General features: G+C 52.0%; 2 protein-coding genes across 9 annotated transcripts in view; one reads left to right on the forward strand and one right to left on the reverse strand.

Moving 5' to 3' along the window:
• LBR (lamin B receptor) overlaps nt 1-3,261 on the forward strand; it is a 44,745-nt gene extending 41,484 nt beyond the window's left edge. For all 3 annotated transcript variants that reach the window (XM_053209145.1, XM_027046351.2, XM_053209144.1), the window contains exons 12-14: nt 932-1,012; nt 1,104-1,226; nt 1,360-3,261. In XM_053209145.1, coding sequence (XP_053065120.1) covers nt 932-1,012; nt 1,104-1,226; nt 1,360-1,520 — 365 coding nt within the window. In that variant the 3' untranslated portion in view covers nt 1,521-3,261. The remainder of the gene's footprint in view (nt 1-931; nt 1,013-1,103; nt 1,227-1,359) is intronic.
• Nucleotides 3,262-3,917: 656 nt separating this feature from the next.
• The window catches only part of DNAH14 (dynein axonemal heavy chain 14), a 324,348-nt gene continuing 307,406 nt past the window's right edge, over nt 3,918-20,859 (reverse strand). For 3 of the 6 annotated variants that reach the window (XM_053209129.1, XM_053209128.1, XM_053209132.1), the window contains 5 exons: nt 10,097-10,209; nt 9,055-9,194; nt 6,456-6,619; nt 5,248-5,394; nt 3,918-4,155 (listed from right to left, as the gene is read on the reverse strand). In XM_053209129.1, coding sequence (XP_053065104.1) covers nt 3,940-4,155; nt 5,248-5,394; nt 6,456-6,619; nt 9,055-9,194; nt 10,097-10,209 — 780 coding nt within the window. In that variant the 3' untranslated portion in view covers nt 3,918-3,939. Of the gene's footprint in view, nt 4,156-5,247; nt 5,395-6,455; nt 6,620-7,180; nt 7,782-9,054; nt 9,195-10,096; nt 10,210-20,859 lie in introns of those variants that run through there. The other 3 variants (XM_053209131.1, XR_008293043.1, XR_008293044.1) reach the window with 3 other exon arrangements.

Below are 20,859 nucleotides of genomic sequence, written 5' to 3' on the forward strand. Positions count from 1 at the left end.
CCAGCGGGGGCGGGGCAGGAAAATTAGCGCGACCTCCAAATATAGAGAGTTTTGCTGCTCTGATTGGCATCCCGGGGAGAAGAGGAGATTTAAGGCGAGGATCAAAATTAAGGTTCAGTTTCAACATTGGTTCGGCTCCTGCTGACCACGCCTGCGTATCACTCGAGGCGGTCCGCGTAGTTTACGGGTCAGCGACAGACGGGGAGTCATTCCTTCCCACGCTATGGGGGACTGACAGACAGACTCGAGGGCTAATGGCCAGCGGTTGTTGGTCAGGGCCTCTCAATCTGACGCTCTGAAATCCGGACGAAAGCCGTCGGGGTGCAGGGGGATTCCATGTGTGCGTGTACGTGCAGGTTCTCGTGCTGCTTCGGATCCAGGCGGCGTCCGTGTTCTGGCTCGTGGGTGTGACAGCAGCAGCGGGCCCCAGTACTGCTGTGGTTCTAACCGGGGCCGGATTAGCGTTCGTGTGTGGGTGGCACCGTATCGGATGGTTTTGTGTCCCCCGGTGGATGAGGAAAGCGGTACAGTAGTGACATTTCAGGATACTCCTCTCTTGATGTCCTGAGGTGACAGGGGTTTGAGTTTTTAAAAAATGTTTATTTATTTTGAGAGAGAGCATGCGAGCAGGGGAGGGCCAGAGAGAAAGGGGGAGACAGAGGATGCCAAGCAGGCTCCACAGTGTCCGCGCAGAGCCTGACACGGGGCTCGATCCCGCAAACTGTGACATCGCGACCTGAGCCAAGATCAAGAGTCAGACACTCAATCGACTGAGCCCCCCGGGCGCCCCTTTAATTGTTCCTGAAGAGAGCAGAGTATTCTCTACTTTGGAAGTTTCCTCAAAGCACAGAATTCCTAAGTGGAATCACTGATACTCTTAAATATTAGATTGTATCTAAATCGTTAACACGAGATTTTGCAAACATTACAGTTTGTGGATATGTCGTCTTCCGACGTGCCAATTCTCAGAAAAACGCATTCCGGAAAAATCCCGCTGATCCAAAGCTTGCACGTAAGTTTACGTTTATGATGTTTACGTTACATAAAGATTTTACGTCCGTCTGTCTAGAGGTGATTAGAGATGTCTTTTTACTTTCACCTAGATTTGAAAACCATTCACACTTCGACGGGAAAAGACCTTCTGGTTTCCGGATGGTGGGGCTTTGTTCGCCACCCCAATTACTTGGGTGACCTCCTCATGGCCCTGGCGTGGTCCCTCCCCTGTGGTGAGCACGGCGGGCAGAGTCGGGGGGGGGGGGCGGGGGGCCTGGGGAATCTCGCGGTTCACCTTGGGGGGGTGGCTGGGGGGAGTGTCGCGTAGGGATCGGAAACGTCACTGACGCTTGTGCCGTGACCCAGGTTTCGGTCACGCTCTGCCGTACTTCTACGTCGCCTACTTCACCGTGCTGCTGGTGCACCGGGAGGCCCGCGACGAGCGCCACTGCCGCAGGCGGTACGGCCTGGCGTGGGAGCAGTACTGCCGGCGGGTGCCCTACCGTATCCTGCCCCGCGTGTACTAGCCGCCCCCGCGCCTGCCCCGCGGCTTCCCCGGGAGACCAAGAGAAGGCTCCGGAGCGAATCTTCATCTGTCGCACCGACGGGGTCTTACTTTTCTTTCTGAGTCCGGACCGGGGGGGGGGGGGGGGCCGGTGGTCTTTTAACGCAGCCACGCCCGCGGCCACTCGGTCCTGACGCCGGACGGAGGACAAGGGGGATCGTTGGGATTTGCTTTGTGCCGGGAGACGGGCCGTCCTTGAAGATGCACTGAGACAATCCCGGTGACGTCTGTGGGTCTCCAGGACTTTCCAGCTGTGACTGTTTCGTTCTGTCCTCGTGTTTCCTAAGTGACACCAGCCGCCCCGTGGAGCCTCGTCACGTCTCGGGAAGAGAACTCGCGTCCGCTTGCTTTTGAAGTAAATCATTCGTGGGCGACGGGGTTTGAAAGAGGACTCGGGTCCCGTGTCCGCTGCCGTGAGCGGGGACGGGGCCGTTCGCAGGGGCAGATGAAGGGAGACCCTCAGCAGTTTGCTTACCCTCCGCTTCTGGAACTGCGCCGGAAAGCGTAAGTACACAGATTTTATGTAATATACGGGGACTGCAGGTCTTTCTGTACAGTATTTTGAATGTGAAATAAGTGCTAGGACTAGGGATCTTTTTAACGAAGACGTTTGCAGTATTCTAAATTAAATTTTATAAAGTCATACCTGTCAATTAAAAATTGTGAAACCATTAGAATTCACTTGACGTTGTCTAAAACATGCTGGTAAGACCCAGGAGGGGTGTTTACTTTAACCCAAAGCTGGCAGATTTGGCTTTGCTACCTCACGCGCAGGTGTCCGTTTTGCCTTTATAAACTGTTGCAGAGAGAAAAAAAAATAGAATATATATTTTTGGAGTCACAGCACTATTTAAACATTTTTACACAGATTGGTTTTTGAAAACTTGCCATTTCGGGCTAATATTTTTGTACATTTTTGACTTTTTTAAGATAAAACCGTGATTTTGCTACGGGTGAGGCCACGCTGTTTATACTGTAGCGCGTACGTCCCTTGTCTTCACCAATGCTCCTCCCCGTGACGGGGGGCGGCGCTTCTCTTTAGAAGCCTGTTGATCTACAGATAATTGAAGGGAAGAGTCTATTTTGTTTAGTCATTGGTCCGTTTTAGTTTTATTTTTGTTTAACGGAGGTGCGCGGGGCCGCCGTAGCTGTGAAGTTCTAGTCGATGTCGTCTCCTAATTAATTGTCCTGTAACGGACCAGTAGCAGATTCACTAAAAGATTGTATTTAAATTGTTCTCGGGATCTTAACTGTGGGGGATCGAACGGAGCGTCTGGGGCGTCGATGCATCTTGTAGACGAGACACAGGTCTGCGGTGTTGTCCTGCGTTGCCGTGGGCGCCGTGTGTGACTTTGCTCCGTGAACGTGATGGTGACGCTGGCGGCCTCTGGCACCCTCGCCCGCACCCCGTGGTCTTCGTGTCTTCCACGCTGATGGAAGCAAGCAGCTTTTCTTCTGCTTTTCTCCTGCGTCGGAAAGAGTGTCCCATCGTGTCCTCGAGTCACCAATGAAGCTTTGGGGGAGGAAGGAGGAGGTCTAGTTCTTTCTCTGGTAATGTGAAAAGAGCCTTTACCAACATAGTGCTGCAGTTTCTGGATATCAGCTATGATTTGTTTTTAGTTGTTTTTGACATGTTTGTTTGACAAGTTTTATAATGAAGTTTGAAGTTGGAAATAAAGTTGAAAATAAAAAAGATGTTGGCCTTTGCGCCTCAGAGCCTCTTCCTTGTGCCTGTGACTCTGGGATCATTGGGGCCGACACGGGAGCCCGTAGGTGACCACCGCCCGCCCTGCCTGCGTCGTGGCTCTCAGAAGGTTGGAGAGGGGAGGGGTTAGTTGGGGGCCCCGGCTCCCGGCTCGTGGCCGTGCGTTTAGTCCTGGTTGTTTGCGAAGAGAGGAAACGGCCGCGCCATTCAGACCCCGTCACACTCTCACGGGAGTTTGTCGGGGCCACGGAAGCGCCTAGTACGTGGGAGGCCTGTGTCGGTGAGGTGAGCCCAGGTACCTTCTCAGTGGGAGGAGGTCTGGTGGAGCCACAAGACCACGTCTCATCAAGGGAAGCAGCCTGCGTGGGGCCGGGGAAAAGTGCTCCCGAGGACCCCCTCGCGTGTGTTGCGTCGTACGTGACCGCAGACGACACGCCCTGCCGTCTTCCGAGTGGAAACCACGGCGCCCGGCCAAGTCCCACCTGCTGTACCTGGGACGCCCCCGGGCACACACGCACTCACCTGGGACGGGGCAGCCGGAAGACCCCGCTGCAGGTACAGAGGGAAGAAGACCGCACCTGTCCGGTCTGGCTGAACACGTGGTGTTTGTTTTCGTGGTGGGTGCCGAGTCGCAAATCCGCTCAGGGACAAAAAGTAGGTGGGGTGGTGCACACGTTTATTTCTCCTTTTTCTCACACAGCAAGGCAACCCGCGTTGTGACCCAGTGACTGGGGGGTCTCTTCGTGGGTAAGTGCACGGAGGTCAGGAAGTCTGCAGGCAAGCCAGTGGTTGTCACAGTTCTTGACCTCTCAGGCGTCTGATACACCGGGCACTCAAACGTGTAGAGCTGCGTATCTGTCTGGTCAGAAGCACCTGCTTGCTCAGTGGAAAGCTGAAAAACAAATCCAACAGTTAGATGGCAAAGCAGGAGCTCACTTTCCACGCGCCAGATTTGGGGGACGGCCGCTCGCTGAACACACGGCTGGTTAGGGGTTCTGTGGCCGGAGGACCTGTGTGACCATCGTGGCCTCCGGAACAGTCTGGAGAAGCAGCTGGTAGAGCATCTATTCCAGGTTTTAGCAACGTTCTAGGCTGTTGTATTTATTTTTATGTTTAAAGAATTTTTAATGTTTAGTTTTGAGAGAGACGTCAGAATGTGAGTGGAGGAGGGGCAGAGAGAGAGGGAGACACAGAATCCGAAGCAGGCTCCGAGCTGTCAGCACAGAGCCCGATGCGGGGGCTCGAACCCACAAACCGTGAGATCGTGACCTGAGCCAAAGTCAGACGCTCAGCCGACTGAGCCACTCAGGCTATTTTACATGTTTGCCATCTAGGGGCATCTGGGTGGCTCAGCGGTTAAGTGTCCAACTTCAGCTTAGGTCACGATCTCACAGTTTGTGAGTTCGAGCCCCGTACTGGGCTTCACTGGCAGTTCAGAGCCTGGAGCCTGCTTCAGGATTCTGTGTCTTCCTCTCTCTCTGCCCTTCCCCTGCATGTGCTCGCTCTCCCTCCCTCCCTCTTTCCCTCTCAAAAAAATATAAACGTTGAAACAACGATGTTTAAAAAAATGAACTTTCTTGAGGCAGAATTTATAAGTACTGTGTTTATTAACTTTATATGTGTGATTCAGTGAGTACTGAAAAGTACACATTAAAAATACATACCGGGGCGCCTGGGTGACTCAGTCCAATGAGCATCCAGCTTTGGCTCAGGTCATGATCTCCGGTTCGTGGGTTCGAGCCCTGCGTTCAGCTCCGTGCTGACAGCTCACAGCCCGGAGTCTGTGTCCCCCCCTCTCTCTGCCCCTTCCCCGCTCGCACTCTCTCTCAACAGTAAACATTAAAAAAAAATTTTTTTTAATGTTGTCTAAAGCGTATCAGCAAATGTCCCTCGTGAAACCACAGGGAACGGGACAGGAAGGAACGGCTCGGGTCCCCGCGGGAAGGCCCACAAGGCCGACTGCACGGTAAACACATGCAATTACCTTTGTTGGCAGGAAGTAGATTTCAGGGAAATCATAACAGAGCTCACGAGGCAGCGAGTCCTCTAGTATGTTTTGTTCCCGATTCCACCTTGCGCCCTCGACGAATAAACCGAAAACGTGAACTCCGACGTGAGTGCGGTCTGTGCCCTGAGATGAAAGAGAGGCGGTGTGGGTGGGTCCCCGGGCAGGGCGCTTCCTTCAGCCGAAGCTCCGTCTGGGGGAGGGTCCTGGGGGAGACGGAGAGCTGCCCTCCGAGACCCGCCCCCCGGACGCCCGAAGCTGCAGCTCGCACCGAGCCCTGTGTGGACCGGGGTCTCCCTACACTCCCACGGCGTGGTCTCGTGTATAAACGGGGCACGGGGAGAGGGTGACGGCAATAACTAAGAACAAAATAGAGCAGTTCTCGCAACACGACGTAATAAAAGCCACGTGAATGTGGTCTCCCTCCCTCCCAAGATGTCTTGTCGGCCGCGTCCCCCCTTCTTGTTGACCTTCTGACACTCAGGAGGGGGATTGTATGATCCCGACCGGGGACCACGGGCCACTGGAGCCACGGAAACCGTGGAGGGGCGCTCCTGTGTCCCGACACCGGCCACCACACAGATGAGTCCTGGAGACACTGTGCCGAGTGAAAGGGGCCAGTCGCAGGGACAGATGCTACAGGAGGCTCCTGTCGCCAGATTTATAGGGACAAAAAATAGATGCGATCAGGACAGGCGGGCGGGACGTGGACGTCCACGGGGACAGTGCCTCGGTTCCGGAGGTGGAGGGCGTGAGGGCCGCCCCGCAGCGTGGACGTGCTCAGGGCCACCCGGCTGTGCACTCAGAAACGGTGAGCATGAGGGTGCCTGGGGGGGGCTCAGTCGGGTGAGCGTCCAGCTCTGGACTTCGGCTCGGGTCACCGTCTCACAGTTCGTGAGCTCGAGCCCCGCCCCACTTGCACGCACCCTCTCTCTCTCTCTCTAAGTAAATAAACTTTAAAAAAGGAAACAGTTAAAATGGCAAGTCCAGTGTTACCTTATGTGTATTCTGCCATAGTACCAAAGTAGGAAAAAGTAAAAGCTGCTTGAAGGAAAAGGGAAAACAGAGGGTCCGCGCGTAGCTTTGGGACTTGTGTGGTGCGCGGCACGGGGGAGGCTGAGTGGAGGCTGGCGAGGGGAGGACCGACTGCACGAGTGCTCTCCCCAGTGCCCTCGGCGTTCTGGTACCTCAAAGGCCGTCCTGACTGTGTTGAGGTTCCCGTGGATGGCCGCGGAGAACCCCTCGTCTCTGCTGTCAGCGGTGTCCGAGATCACACGGTGGGCAAACGTGAGGGCGCCGAGAGAGATTCCCTGGGACCGTCCGTAGTCGTGAAGCACGGCCACGAGAAAGGCTTTGGGGAAAAGCACAGAGCGACGAGTTCCCTGCGAGTCAGGGGCACCAAGGGCTCTGCGTTCCCTCCTGGCCACAAGCTGGCTCCCGGGAGCAAGGAGAAGACCCGAGCACGTCAGAGTCTTGGTCGAGAAACGGCACACAGACGAGTGGGAAGAGGAAGGCACGTTTTCCTCTGGGGTCGCCAAGCTGTTGGGTGTCCCCTTGGCTGTGTGGACAAAGGCTACATGCAGCTGAGAAAAAGGAGACCAAGACAGAGTGGAAACAGCCCAGATATGAGGAGGCAGAGGACAGTCGATCACCTGGATCCAGCCGTTCCTGAAGCCAAACCTCTGGCCTGCCTTCCCACTCGCATGAGCCTATGACTTGCCCTGTTTTGCTCAAGCAGGTTTGGATTGCGTCCTGTGTCTTAACACCAGGATTCCTAACACAGCTCCCAACTGTTCTGCCAGCCAGTTCCCCCTCTTGCTTAATCCATCCTGCGTGAACTGCCAGGTTAGGAGCTTCACTCTGCTTCTGAATCGTGTAATGCCCCTGCCGGGGTCTCTATACCAGCGCTCACCGAGTCACCTGGGCACTGAGGCCCCCGCCACACTGGCATGTTTCCCGTGCTGTGCCGTTGTGGGAAATGTCTGAGCGGGCACCCGGCTGGTGACTTCGCTCCTGCCCTCCTCCTGGGACGCTCTTTCTCCAAATTTCCTCAGAACTTTCCAAGGCCCGAGAGGCCGTCTCTGCCCCGGCCCTCCTCTGTGCGCCTCTCGGGGGTCCGCGGCCTCCAGGGGACAAGACTGGGGCCACCAACCTCTTTGTGCTTCTGGTGGCAGCCGGCACGCCCTGGCCCTGTCCCCCAGGCGCTCAGTGACACTGCCACGCTGTCGAGCCCCCGTGTCTCCTGAGCTCCAGCCCCCTAGAGCCACCTGCCCACCGCCCACCATGCGGTCTCCTCCGAACGTCTCAGACTTGACAGGTGTCGGCCACCTCTCTGCCCATCACGTTGCTCCTCTCCCTGTGTCCCCGTGTCCCTGTGTCAGTAATGGTCGTCAGCCGCCACCCAGCTCTCTGAGCCCAAGACCGGGGAGCCTCCCTCTCTGCTCCCTCAGCGTCCTACGACTATTCTCTTCCACCCTCCTCTGTCGTCCTTCCGGGCCACCGCCAATTCTCGCCTGGGGAAAAGCAGACGCCTAAGTGCCTGGGACCCAGGCTCCGCTCCGGCTCCTCCTCCGTGTTGCGGAGTCAGGTCAAGGCCCCCCTGCCTGAGACGGGGCAGCGGCCCAGACACCCCCCCCCCCCCCGCCCCAGGAGCCCCCACCAGGAGCCAGCCCTGCCCACCTTTTCAGCTTCATCCCACACCGTTCGCCCTTCGTGGGCTTTCACTCTGCCCCTGCCCACACTGAACGGTTCACGTGGGCTTCTCCCCCCTCCTATCTGGCCTTTGGCCCGAACAGAAATGCGATTCCCAGTCAATGCTGTGTTTCAGTACGTGGGTTTCTGCGTCACACGAGCCGAGTTCCGATCCCGGCTCAGTTGTGTGACTTTGGGAAAATTACTTACCTTCTCTGTGCCAGGGTTTTCCTGAGAACAGGGAGGGCCGTGTGAACACCACCACGGGACTGTCGTGAGGACTGCTCTCCACAGAGAGCTCGCGACAGCGCCTGGCCCCTGGTGAGCACGGGTCCTGGGATTAACCGCCGTCCCCTTGTGCGCTCGGCACCTGCCCTTCCGGCAGCTGGCTCTCTGTCTCAGCAGCCTTTCCTGGTCCCCGCTCAGGCCCCCCTGCTTTATGCTCCCAAAGCCCTCACTGGTTCACTCATTCACACATTCGTTCAGAAACTCGTGTAATGGTTCTGGGATTGCGTATCGGGAGTTTAAGGCACTGGGGGCTGCGCGGCCTGGAGTAGAAAGATGGGGGGCTGCCCGCGTGGGGCTCCGTGGTGTCTTGTACGCCCCATCACCCAACCATGCATCGTAACGCCCTCCGTGGGGACGTCTTCCCCTCCCGTGTGACCTGAGCAGTGGCTCCCGAGACCCGGCACGGTTCCAGGCGTTCGCTTTTGTTGAATGAATGAACAGAAATGGCTGAGGCACAGATTCTGTCCTTGGGGGGCACCCACCTCCCGCGGCCCCGATAAAGTGTGGTGGCCTTTGAGGGAGGCCACGTCGGCCTTTGACATCAGAGTCGGTGGAGGTGATGACGCTCCTGCCAGGGGCAGGTGCAGTCAGGCAAGGGTGGTCCTACTGGGGAGGGGGGAGGTGGGGTGAGGAAGGGAAGGGAAGCGGAGGGAGGGAGGAGAGACTCCCCACCCCCAGGGCGTAGTGCCTGGGGATGCAGGGCTGTGGCTTTGGGTCTTTCATGCTGAAGGGGAGGAGGAGGGAGGCTGGCAGGGAGCACGAACGTGGGGGGCTGGGAGGGGGCCCTCGCCCTGTTCTCACACTCACCTTGCGGAAAGAAGAAAGCTGGGAGCCAGTATCTTGCAGGAAATCCTTCACAGAAATCACTGGTTTTATTGTCAGAGGATCTGGGGTTTTGGGTGGATGATGGAATGGAATGCTTCCCGGTGGCGACAAATCTCATGTACCTGTAGGAGGCAGACCGTAGACCGAGGGGTCAAGGGCACCGTCATCACCTATCCACGCGGCCAGGCCCTCCACGGCCCCTCCTCCCCTTCTCATCTCAGGCTTAACCCCACTCGGGACCCTCGTCTTGTCCTTCAGGGGAGACCAGCTGTGGCTTTGAAGGGTGAGGCCCTAACTTGCTGGAAGGCAATGGATTTAGGCAACGAGGGATGTGCTGGGCATCCTGACTGGGCGCTGAGGAGTCTATGGATTGTTCCGGAGCTGGTGACTCTGAGAGAATAGGTCCTAGCATTTGCTTAGAGGTAAGTGGCACAAAAGGCGGTTTGGCACAGACTTTGGAACCAGATTTTCTGGCTTCAAATCTCAAGGCTTCTACCCTAGTTGTGAAACGCTGGGCAAGCTACTTCACATCCTTGTGCCTCACTCATATCTAAGACAAGGCTGACGAATGACCGGGCTGACTGCATCTCGCAGGGTTACTGTCAGAGTCACATGAGGACGTGGGACACAGGCACTCCTTGAGCGATAGCTGCTCTCGTGCCCTTCATATGATTTTGATCTATGTATTAAACTCGTTTAAAAATTACACGTAACTAACCCTTACTTCCTTTTGCACTTCCCTCTGCTGGTGTCACAGGACAGAGTGTAGAATAACAGGAAGGGAAATGTACCAGGTCTGGTCCTGTGTGTCCTTGAGCGGAGGGACCATGGACGGGACCCAGGGTATCCTGTGTCTCCAGGTCTCCATCCTAGACTGAAGACAACAGTACCCCGCCCCCCCCCCGCCCCGCTTGATTCACATGTTGCTCTGAGAACCCAAAAGTCCAACCATATGAAACTACATGGTAAACCGTTAAGTTCTTCGCAAAATTAAGGAAGAGAATAAAGCCGCTTTCATCCGTACCGATGATGTATTGCAGTGTAAGCCATTTTGGCCCAAGTGTTGAAGAAATTCACTCGCTGGATGAGATCGTTAACCCAGGAACTCAGAGGCTTACAGGACTTGTAGGCATGTTTCTGTTGGGATTTAGAGACAAGCACGTCACTTTTAAATTTTTTTTTTTAGGATTTGTCTTTGGGGTCATTGGGATCATCTCTGCAAACTTTGGTAACAGACTCGACTGCCAGGGAGAACGATGGCAGGAGGACGCCATTTTCCAGTGGAGAGCACATAATGGGGAACCCAAAGACCGACCGTCATGGTGACCGTGCTTCAGACAGGATGCCTGATGTTTCCATCCTGGCTGAACGCCTTTCTCACTCTTCCTAAGTCCTTTGCTCTGCCCCTCCCCCCTTCTCTGGGCGGCTAACTCGACATACCATTAAATGTGAGCAATTCCAACTCACGGCCCCCCACACCAAATCCTATAACCCACCCACCCACCACTGATGAGCTGCCTCTTCTCCTTCCAGTGCAGAGCCCAGCTGACCCCTGCCCCATGCTCTGCACAGCCTTTCTGGAGAATTCTATCTTCTGTAGTGTCAGCTTTGTATTTTCCACCCTGTTTATTAAGGCGCTTGTATCCTAAAAACACAACCACCCAGCACTCAATCCTACTTATTTGATCCTCAACAAAATACTAGCAAATGGATTCCAGGAACACATTAAAAGGATCATAAACCATGATCAAGTGGGATTCACCCCAGGATGCAAGGATGGTTCAACACAGGCAAATCGATAAATGTGACGCACCACATAAACTGAATGAAGGATAAATCACATGATCATTTCAGTAAATGGGGAAAAAGCATTTGACAAAATTCAACATCCTCTCATGATAAAAACTCCCAACAAATTAGTATAGAAGGAATCTTGCTGAGCATAAGGGCCACATATGACAAGCCATAGCTAACATCATACTGAGTAGTGAAAGGTTAAAACCTTCTCCCTCTAAGATCAAGAACAAGAACTCTCATCATCTCTATTCAACATAGTACAGAGAGCCCTAGCCATAGCAATTAGGCAAGAAAAAGAATTAAAAGCATAAAAATTGGGAAGGAAGAAGTGAAATTGCCTCCGTTTGTAGGTGATATCATCTTATACACGGAAAGCCCTAAATATTCCAAAAAACTGTTAGAACTAATAAATGAATTCAGTAAAATCGCAGGATATAAAATCAACACAGAAATTAGTTGCATTACTACCCATTACCAACAAACTGTCTGAAAGAGAAATCACGAAAGCAGTCCTATCTACGATAGCATCAAAGATAACAAAATACTTAGGACTAAATTTCAACAAGGAGATAAAAGACCTGCACACTAAAAAATATACAAAGTTGGTGGAAGACTGTGAGGAAGACAGAAGTAACTGGAAAGACTTCCTGTCTTCTTGGATTAGAAGGATATTGTGAAAAATTCTTTCTACAGAAAAATCTATAATACAATACAGTCCTAATCAAAATCCCCATGGCATTTTTCACAGAAATAGAAAAAATATTCTAAAATTTGTATGGAAATACAAAAGACCCCGAATAGCCAGAGCAATTCTGAAAAAGGAGATCAAAGCTGGAGGCATCCTACTCCCTGATTTGAAGGTCTCTTACAAAGTTGTAGTAGTAAAACCAATACGGTTCTGGCATAAAAACAGGCACATAGACCAGTGGAACAGAACAGAGCCCAGGCACAAACCCAGACGTATGTGGTCAACTAATTTTTTTTTTTTTTTGTCAACTCATTTTTGACAAGGGTGCCAGGAACACAGACTGGGGGGGGGGGGGGGAGAACGGTCTCCTCAACCAATGAAGCTGGGAAAACTGGGTCTCCACATGCAAAATAATGAAATTGGATCCCTATCTTACACCACTCACAAAAGTTAAGTAGAAATGGACCTACAAACGTGTGGCCAACTAATACTTGACAAAGCAGGAAAGACTATCCGATGGAAAAAAGACAGTCTCCTTAGCAAGTGGTGCTAGGAAAACTGGACAGTGACAAGAAGAAGAATGAGCCCGGACCACTTTCTCACACGATACACAAAAAGACACTCAAAATGGATGAAAGATCTAAATGTGAGGCAGGAAACCATCAAAATCCTAGAGGAGAAAACAGGCAACAACCTTTTTGACCTTGGCCACGGCAGCTTCTTACTACGCATTCCTCTGCAGGCAAGGGAAATAAAAGCAAAAATGAACTATTGGGACCTCATCAAGATAAAAAGCTTCTGCACAACGAAGGAAACAATCAATAAAACTAAAAGGTACTGACGGAATGGGAGAAGATATTGGCAAACGACAAATCAGATAAAGGGTTAGTATCTAAAATCTATAAAGAACTTATCAAACTCAACACCCAAAAAACAAATAATCCAGTGAGGAAATGGGCAGAAGACATGAATATACATTTTCCTAAAGAAGACATCCAGATGGCTAACAGACACAGGAGAAAATGCTCAATATCGCTCATCATCAGGGAAATACAAATCAAAACCACACTGAGATACCACCTCACACCTGTCAGAATGGCTAAAACCAACAACTCAGGCAACAGCAGATGTTGGCGAGGGTGTGGAGAAAGGGATCTCTTCTGCACTGCTGGTGGGAATGCAAGCTGGGGCAGCCACTCTGGAAAACAGTATGGAGGTTCCTCAAAAAACTAAAAGTAGAACTACCCTATGACCCAGAAATTGCACTACTAGATATTTATCCAGAGGTTACAAAAATGCTGATTCAAAGGAGATGCACCCCAATATTTATAGCTGCACTATCGACAATAGCCAAATTATGGGAAGAGCCCAAATGTCCATCGACTGATGAATGGATAAAGAAGACATGGGGTGTGTGTGTGTGTGTGTGTAATGGAATATTACTCAGCGATCAAAAAGAATGAAATCTTGCCATTTGCAACAACGTGGATGGAGCTAGAGTGTATTATGTTAAGCAAAATAAGTCAGAGAAAGACAAATATATGATTTCACTCATGGGAATTTAAGAAACACAATGGATGCACATCGGGGAAGGAAAAATAAGGTAAAAAACAGGGAGGCAGACCATAAGAGACTCTTAAATACAGAGAACAAACTGAGGGTTGCTGGAGGGGAGATGGGTGGGGGTATGGGCTAAATGGGTGACGGACATTAAGGAGGGCACTTGCTGGGACGAGCACGGGGTTTTACATATAATCACTAAATTATATTCTTGAATCCAATTCTATACTGTATGTTAACTAATTTAAATTTAATTTAAAAAAGTCAAGTAGAAATGATTCAAAGATTTAAATAAAATCTGGAACAATAAAACTTCTAGAAGAAAACATGGAAAAAGATCCTTGACAATGGTCTTGGCGATGATTTCTTGGATAAGACACCGGAGCACATTCAACAAAAGCTAAAACAAACAAGCGGGACTAGATTCCTTCTGCACAGCAAAGGAAACAATTGATAAACTGGAAAAGCAACTTACAGAATGGGAGAAGATATTCACAAGCCATCTATCTGACAAGGAGTTAAATCCAAAGTATATAAAGCACTCACTCATCCAACTCAACAGCCATAAAATCAATCCGATTAAAAAATGGGCGAAGGACCCGAAGAGACCTTTTCCCAAGGAAGATACACAATGGCCAACGGGTACCCGGAAAGGTGCTCAACGTCAGTAGTCCTCAGGGAAATGCAAACCCAACCCCAAGGAGAGATCACCTCACACCTGCGGATGAAGGTTGGTTCATGAAGGTTGGAGGATGGTCATTACCGAGGGGACAGATGATGACAAACGTTGGGGAGAATGTGGAGAAAAGGAAACCCTGATACACTGTTGCCGGGAATTTCAGATGGTTCGGTCATTATGGAAGACCGTACTGTAGCTCCTTAAACCTTAAACACTGAACTCTCACACGACCCGGCAAGGCCACCCCGGGTCACCTATACGCAGGAACAGAGATCAGTGCTTTGAAGAGAGGTCTGCATTCCCACGTGCCCTGCTGCTTTATTCACAACAGCGCAGATGTGGAAGCAACCCAAGCGTCTCTCCACGCGTGACCGGAAGAGGAAAACGTGGCGTGTGCACACACAATCGGGTGTCACTCAGCCATAATAAAGGAAGGAAGTCCTGCCGTTTGCAACAACATGGATGAGCCCGCAGGGCATTCTGCCGAGTGAAATAAGCCAGACGGAGAAACCTAAAAACTGGATCACTCACGTGTGGAATCTAAGACAGAAAAGCCCGTTTCGTAGAGACTGAGACTAGGACGGTGGTGGCTGGGGCGGGGGCGGGGGAAATGGGGGTGATGTTGTCAAGGGGCACAAATCTTACAAGAATAAAAGTGGAAGCTGTGCCTGGAAGCCCTTTTAGGTCCTCAGATGTTCTGTGTCCACAGTAGGCTGTGGTCATCTGCCCCCAGACAGCTCTCCACCCGCGTCCGTGTGGCACACCACACAGCCAGTGGCACTCCTGGCCACCCGAATGTCCAAGCCGGACATTTCCACCTGGCCAGCTTCAGCCCGGGTCACTCTGGCAGGGGTGCCGACTCAGCCGTGGGTGGCTGTACCTGCTAGCGACCCACGGGGGGCCACGTTCTCTCAGCCTGACCTTGAACACATGTACATCCCGGACCTGTCACAGGTTAGCCTCTCTGCCCCTCAGTTCCCATGTCCGCAGACTCAGCACCTCAACCTTCTGTGCCGGCGTGCGCACAGTTGTCATCGCTTTCTGGGACTCTGGGTTTTGTGGGCAGGTTTTGTTTTTGTTTTTGTTTTTTTTAATTTGAAATACAATTTAGATAGCATAAAATTCACTCACTTCAATGCTTTTTAGTATATTCATCACCTTGTGGAGCCATCACCATAATCGTTTTTAGAACATTTTCATCACTTGAAGACAAAACCCCACACGCCCTTGACGAGTCAGCCGCCCATCCTCAGCCCCGGGCGACGGCTCATCTACCGCCCAGCTCGGCCGAGTTTCCTATTCTGGACGTTTCATGGAAGTGAGATGACATGTGGCCTTTCGGACTGCCTTCTCTCGGTTCCTATAATGTTTTGGGGGGTCATTCAGGCTGTAGTGTGTCTATACTTCAGTCCTGTTGATGGGTGAATAATGTTCCTCGGTATAGACGTGCTCGTGTGTATCATGTCTGTGTACCTACCGTGTTCTGTCTGTCCATTCGTCAGGAACGCTGGCGTGGTTTCTGTCTTACGAACAATGCTGCCGTGAACATTCGTGGCAAGTTTCGGTGTGACAAGGTTTGAACTTCCCTTGGGTATATACCTGGGAGTAGGAGTGCTGGGTCAGATGGGGCCTGTTTACCTTCCTGAGGAGTTTACAGACTGTTTTCCAGGGCGGCCACACCATTTTACATTCCCATCAAGCGCAAAGCCTCCAGCCTCACATGACTGCCGCGTTCCTTATCACCCGCCCTTTGGATTCTACTCTCCCTGGTGGGTGTGAAATTGTATCTCACTATGGTTTCGATTCACAGTTTCCTGATGACAAATGATGTTAAGCATCTTTTTGATGTGCCTATGTAGGTTTTTTTTTTTTTTTTTTTAATTGAGAGAGAGAGAGACAGAGAGAGAGAGAATGAGTTGGTGCCAGGGTGGGGGGAGAGAGAATCCCAAGCAGGCTCCGCACCATCAGCACAGAGCCCAATGCAGGGCTTTGAACCCACGAACCATGAGATCATGACCTGAGCCGAAATCAAGACGCTCAAGTGACTGAGCCTCTATACAGATTTTTAATCTGGTGTAGGATCCAGGGTTTGAGGGAGGCTGGTACTAACTATAAAGGGAGAATTAAACTTCAGGAGCAATGGTTTTGTAAGTTCAACATCGTGTTACCTTTTCGACAATCCTGCTCGCCTCCTACCCCAGGTTGCCAGAACTTCACGGCTGATTTTATTCTTGTTCTCATAAACGTTGTGTTTCTATGATTTGGTTTTCTGATTAAGCCTATGGCCCGGGAGTCATTCATCTTTCTGTTTTGCCTTTTTTTTTTTTAATTTAAAAGTGCCATTCAGCTTTTTCCTACACAGTCTCATCATCTAAATATGGAGATCTAGGAAGGACAAGGCAAAAATAGAAATCACGCAGAATCGCATCACCCAGAGCAAATTCGTATGTTCTCTTCCAGCTCTCTCTCCATATATAGCTCTGTACACAGTTGGTGCTCTGTGTAGCGAAGTCACCGCAAACGCTGCGTCAGTGGGCGCTGAACTGTTGTTCCTGTTTACGTTTTTGTCACATAGTCAGTAAAGTGCTTAAAGACATCTTGATGGTACTGATGCGTTGAGACTGGACTCACGGCCAAAAGCACTAGAACTCACGAGTGAACGAAGCGGATCTGACACAGGTGTTTTCTCCATAAAGCACATCACAGCCTTCCGGGCAGCGACTCCACGCGGCGTTTCGGCTTTGCCACTGTAAGCAGCAAAACCACCAACCAAAAGCACAAACATGAAAGCTGTGGCTGTAGACAGAGCCCGAAGAGAGCACCTGTGTGACACTAGGAGAGCTACAACCAGAAGCCGGATGTCACCCGTTTGACCTCAGCGGGGAGTGCGCATGGGGCGGGGAGACTGTGCACGGAGGGGGAGTGTGCACAGGGGAGTGGGGGGAACTGTGCACGGGGCGGGGAGCGTACATGGAGGGGAGCTGTGCGCAGAGGGGGAGTGTGCAACGGGGGGGGAACTGTACACGGGGGGGGAGTGTACATGGAGGGGAGCTGTGCACGGAGGGGGACTGTGCAGGGGGGAGGAACTGTGCATGGGGGCGGAGTGTGCACATGGTGGGAGCTGTGCACGGAGGGGGAGTGTGCACAGGGGGGTGGGGGGAACTGTGCACGGGGGGGAGTGTACATGGAGGGGAGCTGTGCACGGAGGGGGACTGTGCAGGGGGGAGGAACTGTGCGGGGGGGGTGTGCACACGGTGGGAGCTGTGCATGGAGGGGAGCTGTGCACGGAGGGGGAGTGTGCACGGGGGGGGACTGTGCATGGGGGGGAGAGTGTGCACACAGGGGGGAAACAGTGCATGGAGGGGGACTGTGCATGGGGTGGGGACTGTGCATGGGGAGTGTACACGGAGGGGAGCTGTGCATAGAGGGGGAGTGTGCATGGGGGGGGGAGTATGCACAGAGAGGGGCTGTGCACACGGCGGGGGGTGGGGGGGGACTGAAACATTTCCGCACTCGGCACACGTGTAAATGACCCCTAAGCACTGAGAGTACAGTTTTAGAGTTAGAAATTAGTTTCAACAAGCAGGCAAGTGTGCAAAGACGTAATACCTGAGTGGTGACGAGTGACCTGTATGAGGGGGTGTGTGTGTAGTTTTGTCATCGTCTTTGAGCTTCCTTCTGTCGACAAAGCTGTAGCTGTGGTTCATTCCCCTGCATGACTGTATTGTCTGTTGTGTGAATACACCACGCATTTATCCATTCTGTTGTGGGTGACACGTTGGAACTGTTTGTGACTAACAACGATGTTCTGAATATCATCGTACGTGTCCCCTGATGCCCAGGTGCAAGGGTTTACGTACCTACGAAGTCGAGATGGGACTGTGTGCCACCTTGGGACTTAAAAACTCCTCGTTCACGAAACAGCAGAACAAGCTTCTCTTCCTCCTCTAAGATTGGGGAAGTTGTGCAATTTTTTCCGACTGTTTTAGTGGCTGCTCTAAAAACCACAGCGTGCATACTTGACCTGCCCGAGTCTCCAGGTCATTGTTAAGTAGCCTCCTTGATAACACGAGACCTGAAACCTCCATACGCTCCCCAGGCCTGGCTTATACGTTCTTCTTGGTCCCTCCGCTTCATCTGGTCAACGTCCCGTCCCGCTCCAAAAGCCGGAGGCTAGTACGCTGCCTGATCTTTGTCGGGATCGATTTACCACTTGCTTTCCTCCTGTCCCGTCTCAGACCTTTCAATTGTTTCCCTTTCCCCTCTGCCTGAAGTATGTCAGTTAGCTCACATTATTAGCGGTTGCTAATGGTGAATTCTGTTTTTCTCTCTTTTTGGCCTGTTTTATTTCATCCTCAATTTAGAAACAAGAGTTTCGTCTGCACAGCTTTAGTGTAACATTTCACTTCTCCCAACATATTGAAGATGCCATCCTCACGCCTTTGAATGTTACTTTTCCTCTAGCTTCTTTAAGATTTTCCTTTGATTTTCTGGGGGACCTGATGGGCTCAGTCGGTTAAGCATCCGGCTTCGGCTCAGGTCGTGATCTCGCAGTTTGTGAGTTCGAGCCCCGCGTCGGGCTCTGGGCTGACAGCTCGGAGCCTGGAGCCTGTTTCCGATTCTGTGTCTCCCTCTCTCTCTGCCCCTCCCCTGCTCACGCTCTCTGTCTCTCAAAAATACAGATGTTAAAAAAGATTTTCCTTTGATTTTCTGCAGTTCCATGAACATGTATATATGTGCAAGTTTTTTTTGTTTTTTGTTTTTTTTTCTTTAAGACTTTATCTTGCTTGGGATTGAATTTGTCCCATCTGTTAATTCTGGAAAACTCTCAGCCTTTATCCTATCAATTACTGCCTCTGCTCTGTCTGCTCTCCTCTCCCTGAACTTCAGTTAAACTTGTGTCCGACTTCTCACTTTGCCCTACGAATCCTAACGGCTCTTTCCTATTTCCATCCTCAGTCTCTTTGGGCTGCATTCTCTTCTGTTCCATTCTCTGGCTTCCTGATCCTCTTTTCTGGTTCCGTTCAATCTCCTGCCACGCCTGCGAACACTATCACATTCTATTTAATGAATGATTTTCATTTCTGGATTCTTCTTCCCATCTGCTCTGCCATTTTCAGTACTTCCTTGTTCTCCTAAAATATGTAGCTTGTTTAAATCTCTGTTCCTTTAAACACGGGAAGTATTTTGTCGTAATCTACATCTGATAATTCAAGTGTCTGAAGGGTTAGGGTCAGTCTGTACTGTTTTATTATTTATTTATTATTTTTTAAATGTTTACTTAGGGAGAGACAGAGACAGAGAGAGAGGGAGACACGGAATCCGAAGCAGGCTCCAGGCTCCCAGCTGTCAGCACAGAGACCGACGTGGGGCTCGAACCCACGAACCGTGAGATCATGACCTGAGCTGAAGCTGGACGCCTACCTGACCAAGCCGCCCAGGTCACCTGTGCTGTATTTTCGCCATGGTTCTCACGGTCCTTGTGTTTATGTGTGTTTAGCTATTTTTGACTGATTGTTCCTTGCAAAACACGTGTGCGACTCCCTGAGCCTTAGATGGAAGGTCTCTTCTCCCCGAGAGGCATTCTGGTTGCATTTCCACGAGCCCTTCACACTGGACTTGGGCTGCAGACTCTTTCAGGGGAGGACTTGGAGTTTACCACGGCTCAGCGACAGGCTTTCTTATTTTACTGCCTGCTCCCTACTTATTTTTAACCCAGGGTTTTTGGTTGTTTTCATTTAGAAACTGGTACAAATAACCAAGCTTGCTTTACTGGAAAAAGTAGCTTATACTTTCTTTGGAAATATTTGAAATTTTATACTAATTAAAAGACGTGAGACTTCCGGGGCAGAAGATGGTGGAATAGGAGGACCCTACACTCCCCTCGTCCCACAGATACAACCAAGTTAACCCCCACATCAGTGTAAATAACTCAGAAAATCACACGAAGACTGGCAGGACATACTTGCCATGGCTCAGTAGAGAAGAGGCCACATCAAGAAGGGCCAGAAAGGAGACACAGTCCGAACAGACCTTTGGTGGGAGGCAGGGAGGAGGTGGGTGCAGAGGGGGAGAGGAGTGGACACACCAGGCACCAGGCACAATCTCAGCCCCCCCCTTCCCCCCCCCCCCCGCCCAGGGAAGACAAATCCCTAGAACTGTGGCTTTGTGAGTTCTTACAACCAGTGGGGCTTAACCCCTGGAGCTTTAAAAATCAGCAGCTCAGCCCTGGGAGAGGCAGGAAGGCGAGAGGAAACTGAGTCCCCGCCCTTAAAGAGACAGAACAACAAATAGCCTGTGGAGATTCAGCGCAGAAGGGGCTGTTTGACCACCCCTCCCCCGCCCCCGCTCCCCCAGCCCTGGGCCAAGAGAGAGGGATTTGTATGCTATTCACAGAGCCTGTCCTGGGGTGACAGAGGTCCTCTGGACACTTCTACACAACAGAGGAGGTGGCAAGCACCATCTCCCTCCCCCAACCTAGGTACACCTGTGGGAACCGGGTGCAGCTGCAACACTCCCACCTAGGATGCTAACAGTGTGCCCTGCCCCTGCACTCTTCTTCACTCGCCCTTCCAGCCAGTCCTCCGTGCAGGCCCCTCCCACGGCAGACTGTGCACCCCACATCCCCTGTTCTCCTGCGGATCAGCCTCCGACGTGCCCATGGCAGGACTCCATCCAGAGTGGCGCCACGAGCCTGGCCGTGTGCGAGCAGCCCCGACGGGGCCACACCACCCCACAGTGAGTCCTGCCCCGGGGAGAGGGGAAGATAAGGTACACGCCAGTCTGACTGTGTGGCCCCAGCGGTGGGCTGGGGGCGGACATCGGGTCTGATTGCGGCCCTGCCCACCAATGCAAGTTTCTCCGGACCACACAGGGGAAGTGCCCTGCAGTGGAGCTACCGCATCTCTAGCAAACTCCTGCTCTGATCCGCCGCGCCCCAGACCGACCCACTAACCGCACAGGGACCGGACCCTGCCCACAACAGGCAGAGCCACTGCACGGAAGGCGAACACGGTTCAGCCGCTGCAGTAGGACACCCCTGTAGCAACACACACAGGGACAC

This window comes from Acinonyx jubatus, chromosome E4, assembly GCF_027475565.1.
Source record: "Acinonyx jubatus isolate Ajub_Pintada_27869175 chromosome E4, VMU_Ajub_asm_v1.0, whole genome shotgun sequence".
Taxonomy (NCBI): Eukaryota; Metazoa; Chordata; class Mammalia; order Carnivora; family Felidae; genus Acinonyx; species Acinonyx jubatus.